This window comes from Rattus rattus, chromosome 6 (genome assembly GCF_011064425.1).
Source record: "Rattus rattus isolate New Zealand chromosome 6, Rrattus_CSIRO_v1, whole genome shotgun sequence".
NCBI lineage: Eukaryota > Metazoa > Chordata > Mammalia > Rodentia > Muridae > Rattus > Rattus rattus.
The window spans coordinates 151,409,474-151,430,168 of NC_046159.1; the positions used below are offsets into that span (position 1 = coordinate 151,409,474).

The 20,695-nt window shown below is 43.2% G+C and overlaps 1 protein-coding gene across 1 annotated transcript in view; it reads right to left on the bottom strand.

Annotated features, from left to right (window-relative positions):
- Reln (reelin) overlaps positions 1-20,695 on the bottom strand; it is a 425,071-nt gene that overhangs the window by 218,595 nt on the left and 185,781 nt on the right. Inside the window, 2 exon segments of the mRNA XM_032907091.1 lie at positions 9,288-9,366; positions 11,859-11,891. Of these exon segments, the coding sequence (XP_032762982.1) occupies positions 9,288-9,366; positions 11,859-11,891 (112 nt within the window).

Consider the following 20,695-nt stretch of genomic DNA (forward strand, 5'->3'; position numbering starts at 1 on the left):
TGCTAAAGTTGAAGTGTAGAGATTGTTATTGTTCAAGGCTGCACAACTACATGTGAGGTCTGGTACCACAGAGGGCAAGACAGACCATTAGTTCACGCTGAGGGAAAAACTCGGGAGTTCCTCAGAAGAGAATTGGGATCCATTCCTGAAGGACAATGTTGGATTTTAAAACTCTACAGATGTAAATAGACATATACACTCAAAGAATAATTCCTGGCTGGCTAAGGCTTTCAAAACAGCTCCTAAGGGTTACATTTTCCTTCCTCCATTCTCAAAAAAAACAAAACAAAACAAAACAAAAAACAAAAAACAAACAAACAAAAAACAAAAACAAAAAACAAAAAAACCAATCCCCTGGATGTCTGAAATTATAATTCTTCTTCAAGTTTTCAAGAACTGGGGTTAAATTTCGTGATAAGTAGCCCCAAAGTTATGGGGGCTCAGAGAGGGAAAATAAAAGGTGCCGTTTGCTGTGACATTTGAATCTATGGCCTTATAGATTAACCCTCATAGCTGTGTTTCTTCCTCTGCTCTCCTTCTGAGGAAAATGATGGGCTTTGTGGAGTTAGGCAGAGTAGTCTTCCAGATGTGTGGGAAGGAGGAAGTTTTACATAATCCCAGTTAAACAGGCTTTTGTTTCTCAATTTAAAAAGGAATGTGACCTCCCAGGCTAAGGATTAGAAATGAATTCTCTCTCTACAGGAATGGCAAAACCGTGGAATGTTTCTCTAATCTAAGAGACCCTTTCTCCTTTCTCCTATCTCCCCAGCTTGGAAAAGTTGCCCATAAGAATTTAACAGGGACTGTGATGCACTTCTACCAACTGTTCACATCAAAATACATTCCATCATGAGCAACATGATTAAAACATGGAAATGCATGCAATTTTCAAAGATAGCGCGATAAGGCTGGAACTTATTAATCCTTCTCTGGGCCCTAATTACTGCATGCTTAGGCTCCAAGGGAGTTTCTTCCATTATTGGGGTTCACAGATGATGCTGTTAAAGGGGACCTGCAGCGCCACTGAAATTCATCACTCTGCATCTGATAAACAATAAAACAGGTCCAGAATTCGGGTTGCAGAGTAGACCCTGAACCCAGCCAGCGTATGTTGCAAAGAGTGCTTGCCATTTTCACTGGCAGTGTGTGTTTGATTTATTTTGAAATCCTGTAATGATTGTTCTTAAAGTTATTTTTTTTAATTTATTAGATATAGAGAATCGGTTTCACTAATGAAATCCTATAAAAATCAGGCGATGAAATGGATTTCGTGGACAAACACTGGGTTAATTCAGAGGGACTGGCAGGGGTAAGAATGAGGCTCTGTGCAGCGCCTCTGGCTGCTAGATATCCTTGGATAAGTCATCAAAACCTGTTTTATGTTGACACTTTCACTTCCCCCTCTCTCCTCCCCCTTCTATCCTTTGCTATAAAATATGAAACATTCAGTAAATATGAAGGCTATCCAACAAAACCATGCAGGCGCTAGACATGATTAGGAGAGATGAAGACACTCTTTGATTGGGTATTGCTTTTACTGTAATCAACTCTGAGGCAGCTTCTAAATTGGAGTCTCTCTGTCTGTCTGTCTGTCTGTCTCTGTCTGTCTCGCTCTCTCTTTAAAATAAAGCAAAAACAAAAGTAACCTTTAGGTGTTCATGTTTTCATCTCGAAACAAAGAATTTTATATAATGCACACTTGACTATAGAGTTCACTTCCAAAAGTATAATTATGTCATTTATTTTGATTTTAAAATTGTTAGGCACCATGACACACTCAGCCACCAGCCAGCAGGTGGGAGAGTCAGGACTGCCATATGGATCAGGAGACAGAGACCCGTGCACTGCAGTGACAAGAAGGGCCTTTGGGACCCAGGAAAGAGGGGGAGCACTAAGGAAAGAATTGAGCTCTTTTGCAAGTTGCAGAATTATGAATGGCGGGTGCTGACATCATCCTGACGGCAGCAAATAAATAACTGGAATATCATTTCCTTGGGCCGCCAAATGATGTGACTCATCCCTCTATCGGGTCAGAGGGAAACTGCCCACTCTTTGGTCAGGCACTGGAACGAGTTAGTCACCTGGAAATTCACTGACAATCACCTATCATTAGATTCTCTTTTGAGATACATGGCCTTTGTCCCCAAGGGCACTGTGTTATCTGTCTCTAATTTATTATATCTGAGGAGGTCAATCCTACAGTCAGCCCCACGAAGAAGCGGTCTGCCAGTTGGCGGACCAGAATGGACTGTTTACCAGCATTTTAGTACAGAGACATTAAAATAATTTTAATATTTGTTTTACTCGGAAAAGGTTCATTAAAACTGGCAAAAAAGAAAGTTATTATTATAGTCCTTTAGTGCAAAGATAATGTGTCTCTGCCTCACTTTAGTCCACACTGTGTGCTGACAGAGGAGACGAGATTCCACAGGCCATTTGCTAGTCAGAGATCGAGATGCTACCTGGGTCTCCCCATCCAGCCACCGCAACCATTGGCCTTATCTTATTTTGTCTTTTGTTTTGTTTCGCTTTGGTAAGGCCTTGCTCTATACCTCTCATAGACCTATGACTTGCTGTGTAGCTCAGGCTAGCCTGGCCAACTTCTGACACTCCTCCTGCCTCTGCTGGAATGACAGGAATGCGTGCGTACCGCGTACGAGTCCACTTTCTAACCAATGTTTTATACCCAAGAGAGTATGGCCAATTATTTGGGAGTTACGCATGTAACCATGCTGAAGAAATTAAGAATCAAGCTTTTAAAAGTAAATTTCAAAAAGCATTTGGTTTTCTTTGTAAAATACAGAATGGCTCTAGAAAACCAGCGAGGAACATTTACTCTATAGGAATAATCTCACCTTCAATTATCACCTGCCTTTTTTTCTAAGGAGGTAACATGCCTTAAAGGTGAAAATGACAAACTCCATTTATAGCTCATTCTTTCTCATTACTTCTCACCGTGGAAGGCAAGAGAAGTCTTCTGATTTCACTAGGGAGTTGAGAAAAAAAAAGATCTCTTCTTCATTAACAGGGACAGTGACAAAAAGGTTAAAAATAACCCCTCTAAAAAATCCTACTACCGCAGCTGCGTTCTCATCTCCTACTATGGCAAAGTCTACGACTTTGTACGCCTTGAAGAAATATTTTCTCACTTGCTTCAGATGCACTTGACATTTAATTCCACTGAGTGAGCCCTTGTTTCTGTCATCTCAAACACAGATTAAAAATGGGAAGTAATAAGTCTCCGGATTGATACCTTATTGTGTTAGTGGGATACCTCCTGGTTAACCTTTCTATTGTAGAGAAAGGCTGTCCCTAGAGCAATTACATCATGGTAAAAAAATAAAATAATCAGAGGAAGGGATTAAATGCAAAAGAAGAGCCAGGGGTTTTGCAATAAAAGGAAAAGGTTATTAATGAAAGAAATTGAAGATGGAATGACAACAGGAAGAAGCCAGGAAGAAGGGAATAACAGGAAAACATGCAGAAGTCTCAAGTCAGATCACGATACTGTTCTAAAGTGTCCAAAGATAAAATTATAACTCTCTAACACTAAAATACATTTATTTTAGTGGGTTTAAATTATTTAAATAGAGGTTCTGGCAAGGGTATGCCGACAAAGAATACACTTTCCTTCCTTTTGTCGTCTGTTCACAATCCCTCGGAGACACCGAGTCTGTAAAAGCTGTATATGGTGTTTGCTCTCTCCTGCCAGCACCACTGACCTCTAACCTCACTGCCCCAGGACTGCTGGACACTGAGCAAATTCTGTCAGGCAAACTTAGTAAGATAATTTCGCCCGATTTATGTCATTGTGGTGGCTGTTGTTTTATCCGGTTATCTTGAAACTCCACTTGTATTGTACTTCTCACACCTGGCAGAGACCCCTTGTTTTGCCTTTACGGAGTGATGGGCCTCGCACATGCTGGTGAACCACGACATGGCGACACCACGGGCCTGGCCTTGCCCTATGCTGGCTAAGGGCCCAGTGATGTAGCTTCCACTGCAGTGACTCACGTCACCCCAACACCTTGGTGGCTTTATATTCTGTATCCAGACAACACTTTTCTCAGTGGGAAGGTACTATAAAATACCAAATCACCGTTTTGTTCTATCTGATATTAATGGCTTCAACAAACTAAGCAGATGTAGTGGAGTCCGTCACCGTTTAGCTGGAAACATTGAGATTTTATAGATCTAGCTCAGAGGCCTTCCCACACGATAGGGACCGAGACAACCTCTGCCTTTTTCTCGATGCTCTCCATCCCAATGGGCATCGAGACGTGCTCAGCAGAGAGGCATCTTTGGAGGAGCGGCTCCCGATGCCGTCTGGGCCACGGGACACATTTTGCTGTTTTTATTGTCTTTTGCCATGCTGGAGGGAAAACACCTGCCATGCCCTCTTGCCATCTATCATTGTGTTCTGTAGCAACCCTAGACTTCCCACAAGAGCATCCAGGATATTATAGCCCCAATGCCTACTGCGGTCCCCAGAAAACGAGCTTTCATGGGAGAACGGTTGGCAAAACAAAGATTCCTCCTTGTCTTTGCCATCGACTGGACGAAAAAGGTACTTCTAGCTCAACTCAATCATTTTAAAGAACTCACTTATCTTTGTTTCTCCCTTTCTCCCTCCCTCCTTCTCTTCTACTGTAAACTAGAAACATACATTTTACATTACTCTCCTTCCGGCTTTCTTCTATTGTTTTAGTCACGGTTACTGTGTGTAGGTGTGAACGTCACACTGCACATATGGAGGTCAGAAGATGTGTCTGTGCGGTTTTCTCTTCTTCCACCTCTACATGGTTTCCGGGAATGAAATGTAGGTCACTAGGTGTTATGTGGTAATCAGTGTTACCTGCTGAGCTGTCCTGCCAACACATTGTGATTTTTTAAAACTGGGATCTGTTTATACAACTGAAATGCATACAGCTCTGTTTTTAACAAAAACGCACGTCTATCCTCCATACGTCTTCTCAGGATCATAACCACCTCACCGCGGCGGTCTCGCATCCGTCTGTTTCATGAAAGAACCCCACGAGTATCAGTGCGAAGTACTTGTGGATTCTTGAGATGCAGGGATTCAAATCTAAAGCCATGCGTGTGCTAAATAAATGCTTTACCTCTGAGTTAATCTACAGCCCTGCAGATCTGAGCTTTCAAATCTTCCTTTACGTTTAATTTACTCATATGAAATTTCCACCCTCTCGTGGGGGTGGGGTTCGGAGGGCTGTTTCTGCATGGTGAAGGCATTGTGGACCCCTCTATCAGTGGCCATGCAGCTGTCCTGAACATGTGTGCTGATGGGGACAGTCAGTGGTATAATGGGCTCCCTTTGCTCCAGGAGCATGTGCGCTCTCGCTTGCTCGCTCTCTCTCTCTCTCTCTCTCACATACACACACACACACACCCCTCTGAATTCAGTGACACTTATGAATTGCGAGGGTATTGCTGTCATTCAGAGGTAGGCCTACATGTGGTCCAGCATCCAGGCAAAGGGAAATTAAGTCTTTCTCAAGTTTGATCTGCCTGCTTGCTTTCTCCACTCCTTACTTAATTCTCAAACAAAACAACCAGAAGTAGGTGGGAGAGATAAAGAGCTATGAGAGCCTCTGGGGACAAAGAATCCCAGGGGGGCAGGACAACAGCTGCATGGAGTACAGGAGGTGTCCTGGAGACACACCCCATCCCTCCTTTTCACTGGTGAGGGGAGTTTCCAAGCATGAACAGGAATAGAAGCAGCCACTGCCCAGGAGTCACCAAAGACTAGAGCTCGGGAGGACCTGGTGGGCATATGCAGAAACATGTCTGTCAGGGACCAGAGGGACATCCCTACTTGTCACCAGCCACTGTACTAATATGACTCCTGAAACTTACCTAAAATCTACACAAATGGAGAGGGTGAATCAGAACTGTATGAAATTAAGGCTTAATGGGCAAAGAGAAAAACAGATAAATAGGATAACGGAAGAATAAAGAAAGCTTTACCTGTCTGATATCTAAATTTGTGACTAAGATTCGTAACTACACTGTGTTTGTATAAATGGTTTCTGGGACAGAGAAACTACTACCATAGTCAGTAGCTCTCCATGAGGAGGGAAAGGACTTACTGTTGTTTATATTCTTTTTTTTTTTTGGTGCTTTTTTTCAAAAACATATTTTATATTTCCTTTTATTATATAAATATCAGTTTAATCTTTTACTGTAAGAATATAAATGTTATTGATCTTCTCACAAAATAAAAGGATCACTTTTAAAATCAGTTCAAATCTTTGTCATTTAGCATACGGTTCACTCACAAAATGTTCAAGCACAAAATGTTTCTTAATTACACGCCATGGCCATCGAAACCCTGACAGAGCCATAGCTCTGTCCCTGGGTTCACGATAGGAACATCACTTCCTATGCAATGTGTAGCCCTCTGTAATAACAAAGACCACAAAGAAGACAGTGAATAACTACACGAGTGAGAATGGATGTTAGGAGAAATTAACAGAAAATGAGCGAATGGCCGAGCTTTAAAACGGATCTGAAATTGAGCAGCCCTCACTGTGGTTTCTCCTCTATTGATGGCCCACACAAAGGGTAAAGCTACAACTGTAGCTAATTTCTGATTTTTTTTTGGCTACTCATAGGAATTATACATTGAACAACACTCATGAAGCTTCTAGAACCGTGGGAGGACACACATAAGCATCACATCTGCCTTTTTGAGCAGGTCATGGAAAAGGGAGCTCTTTAGGCTTCCCAGGGTGCCCAGTAAGCAAACTGTATACTCAGAAGATAAACCAAACTGGCCTGGTCTCAGAGACTGCAATCATTTCTAGCTTGACAAAATGTCTTCCCAAATGGGACTGTCATCGTCTGTGGTGTGTGTGTGTGTTGTTTTTTTTTTTTTTTTTTAAGAAAGAAAAGAAGGAAAGGAGGAGAGGGAAGAAATGAATGAATGAATGAATGAACAAATGAATGAATGAATGAGTGAGTGAAGTGAGAAAACCATCAAGTAGGAGGGAGCTCATTCAGAAGCACAGATGGTAGAAGTGCATGGTTCTGAAAGGCTAAGAAGGGAGAGATGTCAAAAAGAGTGGAAAAATCATAGCTTAAATAAAAGAGACATAAAATCCATAATCTTGGCCAGGAAAGATCATACCCAATCAATCATGAAAATGGCTGAAGTAAAATCAATCACATTTCATTGATTTAAAAAAAAAACCAACAGATTTTGAATCACATAAAAGTCACATTTTATATTTGTCAAGAGAACTGAAGAAACCAAGTTAACTTGGCAGAAATAAGCTTTCCTTAAAATAATCATCTGCTAACATCTATATTAATGGAGTACAAAAACAAATATCAAAAGAAAAGCAGGAACTTTTCTTGATCAAACATGGTACTTAAAATGCTTTATTTTTGCCTTTCTTAATAAAAATGTCTGTTTATTTCAAGACATTTATATTTGGATGTTCCCCCGGAGAATAACAGTCTTGTTATTCATTATATTCTTAAATAATATGTAAGTTAGGAGACACTATGAGTATTTTTGGGTCAATAGTATTTTTTTCTGCTTTACACTATTTGGGCTCTTATCTCTTTCCAGAAAAGACATAAAATACACACTACTGAAGCTCCAGAAATCCATGCGTCATCTTCAACTTTCAATGTGAGGGCCTCTTTCTCTAAGAAAATCCTGCTGGTGGTGCCATTCCTCTTCTGGGACTCTATTACATTTAAGGATTTCTGTCCAAGATTTAAAACTTCTGTATGACGTGTCTCTAAACTGCTACTGAACTATTAACTATGTGAAAGAAACGCAATTTTAAGAAATTCCACTTAAATAATTACTGTTAACTAATTGTGTAAGTACAGTGTGCTAACTGATTGTGTCACTAGGATGTAAAATATTTGTTAAAACAGGAAAATAAACACAAGACAGAGTGTTCTCATGTGCTGACGTTCAAGGTAACTGCCATTCCCTTTCCATCCTTCAATATTACTTGGGGTTTTATTTCAGGTTCAAAGTATAGCATTTTGAGCTCTTTTTTTATCCATACAATCATGTATTGTACTACATAAAGCCCCAAATTCATATACTCTTCCAAATAACTGGGGACTGATGGATCTACTCTAAGGTCAGTAAAAATGTATCACACTGCCAACAAATTTAGATATCAAACTATATACAAAAGTTTCTAACCTGAGTTTATTTCTTTGTCCTCAAAATCCCATGGAATTTATACTTAAAAGCCTTCTAAAGAAAGTCTGGAGTGAGGTCTAGGTAATATGAGAAATTATTTTAAGTTACAATGAAGCCATCTGTCACTTCCGGTAAGATACTTCCCCTTCCCACTCAATGCTAATTAGATACATTGTAGCATGATGATTTTAGATATGTGCTGCCTAATCTTGTCAGCTTGACACAGATGGAAAGAGAGAACCCTAGTTGAAGAACTGCCTCTATTAGATTGACCTGCGGGGCATTTTTGATTACTATTTGATGTACAAGAGCCTGCCCACTGTTGGCTGTACCAGCCCTAGGCCTTTCACTGTTGGCTGTTCTATCCCTAGGCCTCTCACTGTTGGCTGTACCATCCCTAGGCCACTCACTGTTGGCAGTACCATCCACAGGCTGCCCAATGTTGGCAGTACCAATCACAGGTTGCTCACTGTTGGCAATAGCATCCCTAGGCAGTCCACTGTTGGCAGTAGCATCCCTAGGCAGTCCACTGTTGGCAGTAGCATCCCTACGCAGGTGGCCTTGCAAACATGACAGCTGAACAGGAACCTGGGCACAAGCACGGAAGCAGTGTTCTTCCATGGTCTCTGCTTCAGGTCTTGCCTCTGGATTCCTGCCCCAAGCTCCCTCTGTGATGAACCTGGAAGTGCCAGCTTAAGTAAACTCTTCCTTTTGATCATGGTGTTTAACACAGCAGCAGGGAAGCAAACTAGAATAACGTGGAAAGCTTATAAAACTAAAACATGTCTAAACACATTCAAGCACCCGAAGAATTCAAATGCACCACACATTTGATTTAAAGGAAGAAACAATGTAGGCGCTGTTTCTGGTATGCAAGTGTAGTCCACAGGCAGTTAGCTATTCTCCCCACTGCGACAGTACTCAAGAGCAGTTGAGCACACAAGCGAAGTCCATAGTTAACCATTCCCACCCACACACTAGTACTTAAGAACCATTGAATATTCAGGAATTGACCCTTCATGGAGGAAAAACCTTTTCCTTAAACAAAGTCAGCATCGTTTCGCAACTCAAAACTCAACACGTTTTTGTAACTTACCATATATTGGGGTTCAATTCTAGTTGGTGGTAGGAGTCAAAGTCATCTCGTAGAATCACACTGTCACTGTGTATTTCAGCTAAGAGAGAGAGAGAGGGGAAGTATTTAGAGAAGAATTACACTACAACAGAGGGGGATTTAGCTAGGAGTGTCAGCATCTATGAAGGATACCCGTATTTTAAATGAGAACTGACTTTCAAATACGTGGTTGATTATAATTGCTCTGACTGTTAATGCTGAGGGCAGAAGCATTGCTGCTTAGACTTCAAGGAGTCTGAAACACAGAGCCCCCAAAAGAGAAACCACTGAATGATCACAGGCAGGAAGGACAAGGATGAGAGGTCACACAGAGCTCGTTACTCACCCTTGGCCCATGTGTATCCATGTCTATGTTAACACAGCCTGGACAAACCTGCCTCTGCTCACTAAGGTGTGGGACAATGGAGTTTTCTGGTTTTTACTGCAGCAGACAAAAGAACAACCATTTTCTAACCCATTGTCTCTTGTCCTTCCTGTCGACCCTGCTATCCTGGCTTGATTTTTAGAACTCGCCCATTTTCTCACTATTCATCCAGTGTGGCCTTGTTGCTAACTTTGTTTCCCATCAGAATTGAGTGGAAAAAATATTCTCTATACGTATAACTAATCTATAACTATAGAATCCATTTAAAATCGACTGTCTCACAGGGTTGCCAGGACAGCAGCCATGGTGGCAAGCACAGTACCATTCAGTGTATTCGACACCTGTTTTTAAGCATTAGTCTTTTGGGCATGCCCAAGAACACCGTCCTACGCTGTAGAGCGCCTGCTTATTCTGAAAAGGGTTGGCAGGAAGAGACAAAAATGACTTCATGGACAGCTTCAATGTGAGCGTGCTCAATGTGTGAAAGGAGAAATTAACTGCTGTTTTAACAGCATTCTCATTGGAGGTTTTTGAGGCTTGCTTGGGATGTTTTGGGTAACACGAATCCTCTGGCCCTTTTCCTTACAATTTTGTTTGATCTAGTCAGTTTTCAGGAAAATTAAAAGTCACGTCACTTGACTAACAGAGACCCTTTAACAATTTCTGTAGTTTTCAGAGTTGATATTTTCTGCTTGTAGGGGCTCAGTCACACGGCTCTCTGAACTCACTGGGTAATTAAAATCTCTTCCAAATATCAGGGAAGATGATTTCAAATTCTCTTTGGTGACATCCCACCTATGGCAGTCCACAATCCCTGAATACCAGGTAGGCCAGCAGGCAAGCATATAATGAACCACGGAAACCAGCGAATCAGCGTGTACTTAGGAGTCCTGGCTGTTCCTCCCCAAAGCCTGAGGCGTGAGAACGTGGCTGCCCACTGGAGAGAACCCAGTGATAGACTCCGAGCGTGGGTGTGATTTAATGATCCCTCCGAGCACTTGGATGTGGTGTCTGAGGAGCCTACAGGGTACAGCTCTCTCAGGTCGCAGCTTGGCCGAGACTCCCCTGCACCACAGCGGTCACCAGCCTGTCGCGGCTGCCAGAAGGCATGTTTCTGAGCAGTTAGGTTCATCTGCCGAGAGGAGCCCCGAGCTGCAGCGTTACATAAAAGCAACACTTCTCCGGGCAGAGTTTTCCAAAGAGAAAAATAAATTAATTGGGTTTGTAAGTTGAAAGGAAAAGCCCGAGAGACAAATAATGGACCCATCTGAGGCCCCACGGTAAGAGACTCCGGGAAGCACTGGGGCAGGCTGAGAGGATTCCTTCCACTTTTATTAAATCGCAGAAGGTAGGAAATTGATTTTTAAAATAAGTCTTTGCTGACACAACGTGGCGGATTTAACTCTTAATGGTTCCTTGCTCTGTAGAGACGAGCCCCTTCAGTGGATAAGTGCGTTTCTTATTTACCACCAGACACCGCCATACCTTTTACCACACAGTTTGAAATCTCACTCAATCTGCCCACCAACCCAGGGCGGGAGGTGCTGTCGCGGATTCTCTTTTACATGTGGGCACAGACAGCTTCCTCCGCCCATGTCATAACTTACAGCAAGTGGTGAAGGTGACATACACCCAGGAAGCTCGGTTCCAGAACCTGTGCTTTAAACCATCCCATAACCTCGCCCTGAGTGGGCGGGGCCGCAGGGCACAAGGCACTGTTAGCAAATCATGCATTTTTTTAAAAAGCCAGGGATCACTTCACAGCTTCCCTTTAATGTTGGAAGGAATAATTGAATGGCTTCTCTTTGCCAACTAAGAATCCGAGCAGAAACCTTAAGTTCAGAATGGCACGAGTTTATCCCATGGCTTCTGCCTCCGCACTCTGATACGGTGGGCAGGGGAGACTCTGCCTCTGGATGCTCAGCTGTAAGGTGACTCGAGACAGGCTTCTAAGGGTCAGGGCGCTGACATATGGAACTTCTGAGGGGCAGTGGGGGAGCCTCCCTGGGGGCGCTCTGCTCCAGCACAGACTGGATGGAGTTCAGGGAAGGTCAGAGACGTAGGCCATAGAGACTCTCTGTGCTCACATGGCCAGAGAAGGTGTGGGCTGGGCTGGGCTGGACACCCCCATGTAGTACGCTAATGGCATCAGAGTCTTACACACTTACCGAGGTGCGAGTAAGCGGTGGCCTCTGTGGGAGCTGGAATGAAAGAAGAATAGAGAAGGATAATGACTCACTCATTGGTGACAAAAGCAAAACCCAGTGACCAGCAACTCCAAATGCAGCCGTGGGACTTAGTTCATGGGGGGGGGGGAGATAAGTCCCACAGAGGGGGGCTTTTTACTTTGCAGGATTAAGGGGGAAATGGTAACCAACATCCTGAAATAAGACAGCCAACTTACTGTTCATTATATTTAAGAGTTAGGGTTCCTCCTACAGTGAATAAAGCCCTTCACCACACAGGCATAGAATCCCGCAAGCTCACACTATAAATGCAGCATGACGGCTAATGGATAGGCCAAGCTCTTTCTGAGCACCCATCTCTTGAAATGAGCTGCTTTGGCTATTTGGGTAATGGAGACAAAAGCCCATCCCGCACTCCCACCCCCTAAATGAGGTCACTGTCAGGGGACATGACTGTGATTGTGCACTGTGCATTCTGTTCAGAGGGTGCTGTGGTGAGGCCGGGGTGAGAAGAGAGGATTCAAAGACGAGGCTGACTAGAACATGAGTATCTGGAGAGGCTTACTGAGAAGACAGTTTCCCTGCTGAGGTTTGAACACAAGCAGAGGAAGATGGACAGAGATAAGGAGGGAAGAAGATGGCCTGTGGAAGACCCCAGGGTAAGGGGTAGGGAGATGAACACTGGGTGCACAGGATTGTGGGATTGGAAGCCAAGGACACTGGTGGGATTAATCGTAAGTATACAGCAATCTTCTCAACCCCTAGGAGTGAAGGGTGAAGGACGGTGTGGTGCGTTCAGATGTGCACGAGAAGGAGGGCAGAGTAACAAGTACGGAGAGACGGACCCTGCCCAGTTCACACTGCCAGTTACGTCTTCCCTGCCCCACAAATGATTTCCAAGTTTGAGGGAATGTCAATTCACTACCTAAATATGTATGACACCATGACACACTCAAACGTCTTAACTCTCAAAGAACACTTTCAACTAGATCTAAAAATCCATTTCTCCCACAATGGGGAGTAGCTCAGTTATACCAGACCAAGAATCCAGAATTAACAGCATTTTCAAGTAAGACTGGTGTGTGTCATATTGCTCCAGAGTCACATATGATGCCTATTGAAGATATTTCTGTGGGTTTCTAAAAGGCGGGTTCGATGGCGGGTGGCATGGTTAAATTTATTAAAGTCATCTTGGAACTATTACAAAATGAGAGATAATGTATTTCAAAGTTCTGTGTTTAGTGTTGATGTTCACTTAAGTTGCAAGAGTCCCATACTGGCTCACTGAGTCTTTAACTCTGAATGAAGGCTTTCTTCAAACAAGAGGGACATTTGCCACCAAATATCCAAGAATCAAAGACAGACTGTGGCATGCTGATGCCTGTTCGCCTGGGTCATACTGTGTATGCACAGGCTGAGCAGGAAGTCACCAGAGAGCAGGAGTAGTGAAAAAACCGCGCTTGAAACTGCATTTGTTTCTGGTGTTCTGGAGGCAGGGTCTCAGTCTATAGTCCAAAGCGGACTGCAGTTCACTACGGAGCCCACTCTGCCCCCACACTTGGAGCAAGCTTCCTGCCTTAAGTTCCAAATGCTGGAACTACAGTTGTCTGTCATGTTAGCAGGCTTGATGTAGAAACATCAAACTCAGAAATATGCAGGGTTGGGAAGACAGCTCAGTGGGTAAGGCGCCTGCTGGGCCAGCATGAGGGCTGAGTCAGGCTCTCCCCAGCAGCCAGATAAGAAGCCCATGGTGGTGGGCTGAAACCCAGCAATGGAGGAGGAAGACAGGCAGATCCCCACCCCCACCCCCGGCACTGCACAGTCAGTGCGGCTGAACCAGTGAGTCCCAGCTTCAGTGAGAGACCGTATCTTAAAAAACGAGAAGAGTAATGAAGTCAGACAGCTACTGCTGGCCTCTGGCTTACACACACACACACACACACACACACACACACACACACACACACACACACACACACACAGACACACACACACACACAGAGAGAGAGAGAGAGAGAGAGAGAACTGGAAACATATAACGACTGTACATATTTCCTTACTTGAATCAATGATAGATTTTTAACTTGTATTTTCTAGTGTTGGCTAGAGTGTCACACAACCTTAGAAAACAACCCTAGCTTCTTCCAATTACATTGTTTTTCAACTTACGTAGTATCCCTACAAGTTACATAGTAACAATACTAGCTTGGTAAAAAAAAAATCCATTTGTACATAGCTTTGACATACACACATGCTTTGCTTCAACACGAGATCAACGTTCTTAAAAGAGAAACCATGAAGAAATGTTGCCGATATGTGACTATAAAGGAAAATGAGGTTTTTCAACCCTCACTCTGGGTTTTGAAGAGTTTTAAGATGTTAAGGAGAGGTAGGCCCGTGATGCTGCTTTTAACTGAAACTGTATAAAATCTTAAATAAGCAAGATATTCTAATATTTAAATGCACTCCACATATAAAATATATACCCGATTTTCAAGTCTTAGCACAAGAAAAAAAAACAATGTTAAATATCTTACTAATAATTTTATATTGTTTATATTATATTGAAATGTTTAAGTTTTATATAACCCATGTTAAATAGACATATTAACTATCTTATTTTTGTTTCTTACATGTGGCCACTATAGGATTTAAAATTACATAAGGCTCACATTATATTTCCATTGCACAAGGCTGACTGAAGAGTTAGAAGGGAGTTCTGTACTGGTATCTATCAGGAAATTGCTGCTACTCAAAACGTGGGAACGAAAACTAAGCCACTCAATTCAGCGAAAATCAAAACTTGAAATCTGTTCATACTCTTTTAAAGCTTGGGTCTACTAGAACCCTACACAATCACAGGAGCCTAGGCGTGCTAGGGAAACAAGGCTGTGCTTAATCCCCCTTTGAGGACAGTGTTACCCTTCTGAGGTTTATTTTAAAAGAAAGCTCTTAAGTCAGCATGCGCCTCGAGGGCCCTAACAATCTTCAGCCCATTTGCTGAGCGGAATGTTCAGTACAGTGAAGACTTCAAGACACTGAGAAGCAAAAGGAGATGTCTGAAGTTGGGCTAACTGTTGCTATCACTGGGTGCTTAATACCACCTCTGAATCAGGTAATCTCTCTCTCTCTCTCTCTCTCTCTCTCTCTCTCTCTCTCTCACACTCACACACACACACACACACACACACATCCCATAGGCAATTCACACACATGCAGGCGTTAGGCTCTCAGAACTTTACCTCCTAAATCATTTTGGAATTCAAAGGCCCTAGGTAGTTTTGCCTCATGTGTCTTCTCACCTAATTTGAAATTCTAATGTATTAAATTTCTAAAGCTAAATATGACAAATTAGACGTGGCCTGCGAAGTTAGTATTTAATGAGCTATGAACCGAGACTTTCATCTCCCCAGGAGTAATTTCTTTATTACTTTTTGTATTTTACTGCAATAAAGCACCATTTGACCTTCAAGTATGATAATTAAACTTCCAAAAATGTTATAAATTTGGAATGAAAATAGTTCTCCCTATATCCAGGAAATAGTTATGATCAATATAAAAGATTACTTAATATTTAAAGCAGCTAAATTATCCACGGAAGCCGGCAGTATTAGCAATTATTTCCTCTTCCCTTCTCCTCACTCCACACCTCAATTTGATTTGTGTTTTACAGCGGCTCACCCTCTTCCCTATCCTAAAATAAATTGAGCAGGATCAGAACAAACATACATCTTTATGACTTAGAGAACCCTTTCAGGTGAGACCGATCCTTTTATGAGCTATCAATAACAGGACCTCAGTGACTAAACCTTGTGACTCATCGTCCTACCGTGCTCACGCGCACATATTTTTGGAGAGACAGCCACATGTTTTTCAAAGAATTAGTCACGCTATGAATAACCACTTTGAGTGAAGAATGAGAATGTGACATAATGTAGAGTTGTTGGTAGATTATCTTAAAACATCGTTTTGTTAATTTAAAGAAAATTCTAGACCTCTGTGAACTCAAAGATTTGTTAACTGGAAGCCCAAGACCTAAGATTAAGATCTAAATAACATTTTGGGACGAGAGCAACCAGGAGAAAGACAAGAAGAATGAGAGGAAAGTGGAAGAGGAAGGGGGCAGGCAGGAAGAGAGAGGCCGAAGGGAGGGTACAGGGTGAGGGGGGCAGGGGCAGTCTGGAGAGGACCTTGAAAGCCACACTACACTGGGGAGCTGGGGTCACACAATTTCAAATGCAGTTTGTGGCAAGGAACAAATGAATGGATTGAATGATTGCACCAAAAGTGGGCAGTAGTCATGAAAAACGACGGGTGCTTTAAGGAATACTAAGATTAAACAAGTTGGTTTTCAACACACTGGTGTAAGCATGGAAGACAGATATGGGCAAAGGGTGTTCCCCGGGCTTCTGTTCAGTGTTTGGGGTGATTACTAAAGCACAGAACTGCACTAAAAAGAGGCAGAGCCAAGGAAAGAAAAGGCCCAGGTGATAACTGAGTTGAAGGATATAAAATGGCTCCTAAATGAGAGTCCTCCATGACGGTTAATTGTGACGGTCAATGAGATTTAGGGTCCATGGAGTCTTATTTCTCAGCATTTATTTATGTGAAGAAATTTCCAAATTGGTTAATTAATGGGAAGACCTAACCTTAGTGTAGGTGGCACCATCCTTTGGGCGGGGCCCCTAGACAATATAAAAATGGAAAGTGAGCCTGACACTGGGCATTCATCTCTCTCTGCTTCCTGGCTGTCAATGCAGCATAAGCTGCTGTTTCCCGAGCCCCACCGTGACGGTTTGGAACCTCAAACCGTGACCAAAACTAAGCACATCCTTCCTTAGGCTTGTCCTAAGTTATTATGCTGCAGTAGTAAGAAAAGTGACTAAAGCACGCTGATAACTAGGAATGGTGACGGACACTCACTAAGTGCCAGACGTTATGCCATGCAGGCCTTGGCAGCATTTACTCCACTCACTGTATTCCTCTGGGGTAAAGACTGGAAGGCCAGGCTCTTAGGAACAAGATGGGATGACCTGGAAAGCAAGTCCTGTCGTTCTTCCCACCTAGCTGACAAGGGCACCAAGACTCAGAAACTTTTCACAGCCACACAGTTCCAAAACAGAAATTCACACGCGGAGTGTAATGTGCATTCTATGTTCTCAGTACTGAGAGATCCACATTCATGTTCTCTGTACAGAGATCCACATTCTATGTTCTCTGCACAGAGATCCACACACCATGTTCTCTGTAGAGATCCACACACCATGTTCTCTGTAGAGATCCACACACCATGTTCTCTGCACAGAGATCCACACACCATGTTCTCTGCACAGAGATCCGCATTCCATGTTCTCTGTAGAGATCCACATTCCATGTTCTCTGCACAGAGATCCACATTCCATGTTCTCAGTACAGAGATCCACATTCCATGTTCTCTGCCCAGAGATCCACATTCCATGTTCTCTGCACAGAGATCCACACACCATGTTCTCAGTACAGAGATCCACACTCCATGTTCTCTGTAGAGATCCACACTCCATGTTCTCAGTACACAGATCCACATTCATGTTCTCAGTACAGAGATCCACATTCCATGTTCTCTGCACAGAGATCCACATTCCATGTTCTCAGTACACAGATCCACATTCCATGTTCTCAGTACACAGATCCACATTCATGTTCTCAGTACAGAGATCCTCATTCCATGTTCTCAGTACACAGATCCACATTCCATGTTCTCAGTACAGAGATCTACATTCCATGTTCTCAGTACAGAGATCCACATTCCATGTTCTCAGTACACAGATCCACATTCATGTTCTCAGTACACAGATCCACATTCATGTTCTCAGTACAGAGATCCACATTCCATGTTCTCTGTAGAGATCCACACTCCATGTTCTCAGTACACAGATCCACATTCCATGTTCTCAGTACACAGATCTACATTCCATGTTCTCAGTACAGAGATCCACACTCCATGTTCTCAGTACAGAGATCCACACACCATGCTCTCAGTACACAGATCCACATTCCATGTTCTCAGTACAGAGATCCACATTCCATGTTCTCAGTACAGAGATCCACACACCATGTTCTCAGTACAGAGATCCACATTCCATGTTCTCAGTACAGAGATCCACATTCCATGTTCTCTGTAGGATCCACACTCCATGTTCTCAGTACACAGATCCACATTCATGTTCTCAGTACACAGATCCACATTCCATGTTCTCAGTACAGAGATCCACACACCATGTTCTCAGTACAGAGATCCACATTCCATGTTCTCAGTACAGAGATCCACATTCATGTTCTCAGTACACAGATCCACACACCATGTTCTCAGTACAGAGATCCACATTCCATGTTCTCAGTACAGAGATCCACATTCATGTTCTCAGTACAGAGATCCACATTCCATGTTCTCAGTACAGAGATCTACATTCCATGTTCTCAGTACAGAGATCTACATTCCATGTTCTCAGTACACAGATCCACATTCATGTTCTCGGTACACAGACCCACATTCCATGTTCTCAGTACACAGATCCACATTCATGTTCTCAGTACACAGATCCACATTCCATGTTCTCAATACACAGATCCACATTCCATGTTCTCTGTCCATTCCACAATCTCAACCACATTGTCGAATTGGCTCTGAGTCCACATAGAACAAACAGGCACAGCTCCAGAGATGAAAACTGTAGGTCTCACGTCAGACCCAGTGTGGATGGCAGAGGTGTGAGGTCACATGAGTGGGATAGGCAGCTCAGGAATGGAATCCCTGCAGCCCCAGCATGAACACCGTGAAGCAGCGGAATCATAAAGAAACTGGAGCAGGCAAGGCTAGCAGGGCCGGGTTCCTAGGATGCTATTGATGCCCTTGCAGAAGTCATTCCTGTGCCACGGGGAGGGGAAGCCAGGCAGCAGAGTCAGGAGTGCACCCTGGGGACACGTGGAGTGTGAGAGTAAAAACGTCCAGGGGAACTCATGCAAAGATGAAATTCCTGCCCTAAAGAGTGATGGCCTCAGCAGTGTAAACACTGCTGGGGTGGGGGTGGGGTCCTAAAAAGCAAGATGCTGAAACTATGAGACAGAAGAAAGCAGGAGAGCAAGGCCTCAGCAGACATGGTATCCCCACTGACTGTGGAGAACTAAGAACAGGAAGTGGGTCTCCCCCACATCGACACACAACTCCCATGGGTCCGGTACAGTACCACACATGACTACCGACGACAGCACAATAAACGCTAATGAACAGGAATACATTCCGATGCTTAAAAACTTATGAGGACCTATATTAATTTGTAGCATGACACAAGTATTTTCACACATATATCAAAATAAGAACGAATTAACAAGTTGCGTGAAACAATAATTCACAAGGAAAAATGAAAATATGATTGATGTGGGTTGGCAGCAATTTCACTCCCAAGTAATTACATACACTCAAGTCTAGGTCCTGTCCTTTAAAATATGAGGGGATCCAGCAGATTATATAGCAGTTTGAGGAGAAAGCAGGCTCTGTTGGCATTCAGCGGCAGCCAGTGTCAAGTTCATTTCGAGCATAAATCTTGGTATTTTGACTTTAGACCAGATAAAGCTGTCAAGTGGGAATGTATACAACCCCCAGAACTGAAAAGAAGGCTGTTTACACCCTTGTTCAATCACCTTGGAAAAAAACAGCATCAGTCTGAAACACCCTATTTTGGGAGTCTTAAAAAGCAGCCCGACCCACCCAGGGGCACTCGCAGGAAGTTTTACTGTGGGCGTATGAGGCCGCTCTGTCATTCCTCTTCTTAATCTTGCCTGTCTTGGATCACTCAGGGGTGCTGTGTCTGTCAGAGCCCCAGGATGGCCTCAGTTCTCTCCTCCCTCAGTTCTCTCCTCTAGGGGGCACTTTTTCAGGCCTTGAAGGGGACTGGGGCTCCTGGATGGCTTCCCCAGCCTCTTACCCAGCTCCCTTTGTTATAAATTACAGGCCTGGATGCCAGGAACAGGAGTTGTAGCTGCTAAAGTGAAATTCAAGCCACAAAACAGCCATAGGGAAACAGATGTCTCTGACAAGCAAATCTTTAGCACTGGGAACAGTCAAGTGAATCAGTTCTCCTTCCAACCCTGAAAGTCAGTAAGATAAAAAAGGACACTGCTTTAATAAAGACTTTGCATATTAGGTTATTTTTAAAAATATTTTTTAATTTAAGCTATTGAATAACAAGGGAATAGCCAAGAGAAGAACTGGTAGGTATGACCTAGAATGATATTTAAGATATCGTTGACTGACTGATTGACTGGCTGCACTACACTGCAGGAACTGATCCAGGGTCTCATGCATTATTAGAACCATTTTTATTAGCTCTACTGTGGGATGATGTCATTACCCAGGTGAAGGCAGGTACAAGATAGAACAAGGCCTGTCATTGGACAAGAAGGAAGGATGGGCAGGAGAAAAGTTTGGAGGAGGAGGAGGAGGAGGAGGAGGAGGCGGCGGCAGCGGCGGCCGAGGCGACGGCTGAAACGAGAGGCAGAGGAGGCAACAGAGAGAACATGGAGGCTGACGTTAAGATTCCGCTCTGTGTATTTACAGGTTGTTATGAATGTTCTTAAGGGATGGATGTGTACAGGGCTTTGTATGTTTAGGTGGGCAATTATATCTTATCAGATCAGAGGTTATTGTGTTGTGTGTTCTTTTATGTGGCGATTTAAGTTTAAGAGAGTATGTGGTGGCCAGAGACACTAAACCGCCACAGAATTGGGATGTACATGTCTGCTACGGTGGCAACCTGCCTTGGGAACCAGACGGGTAGAGAGAT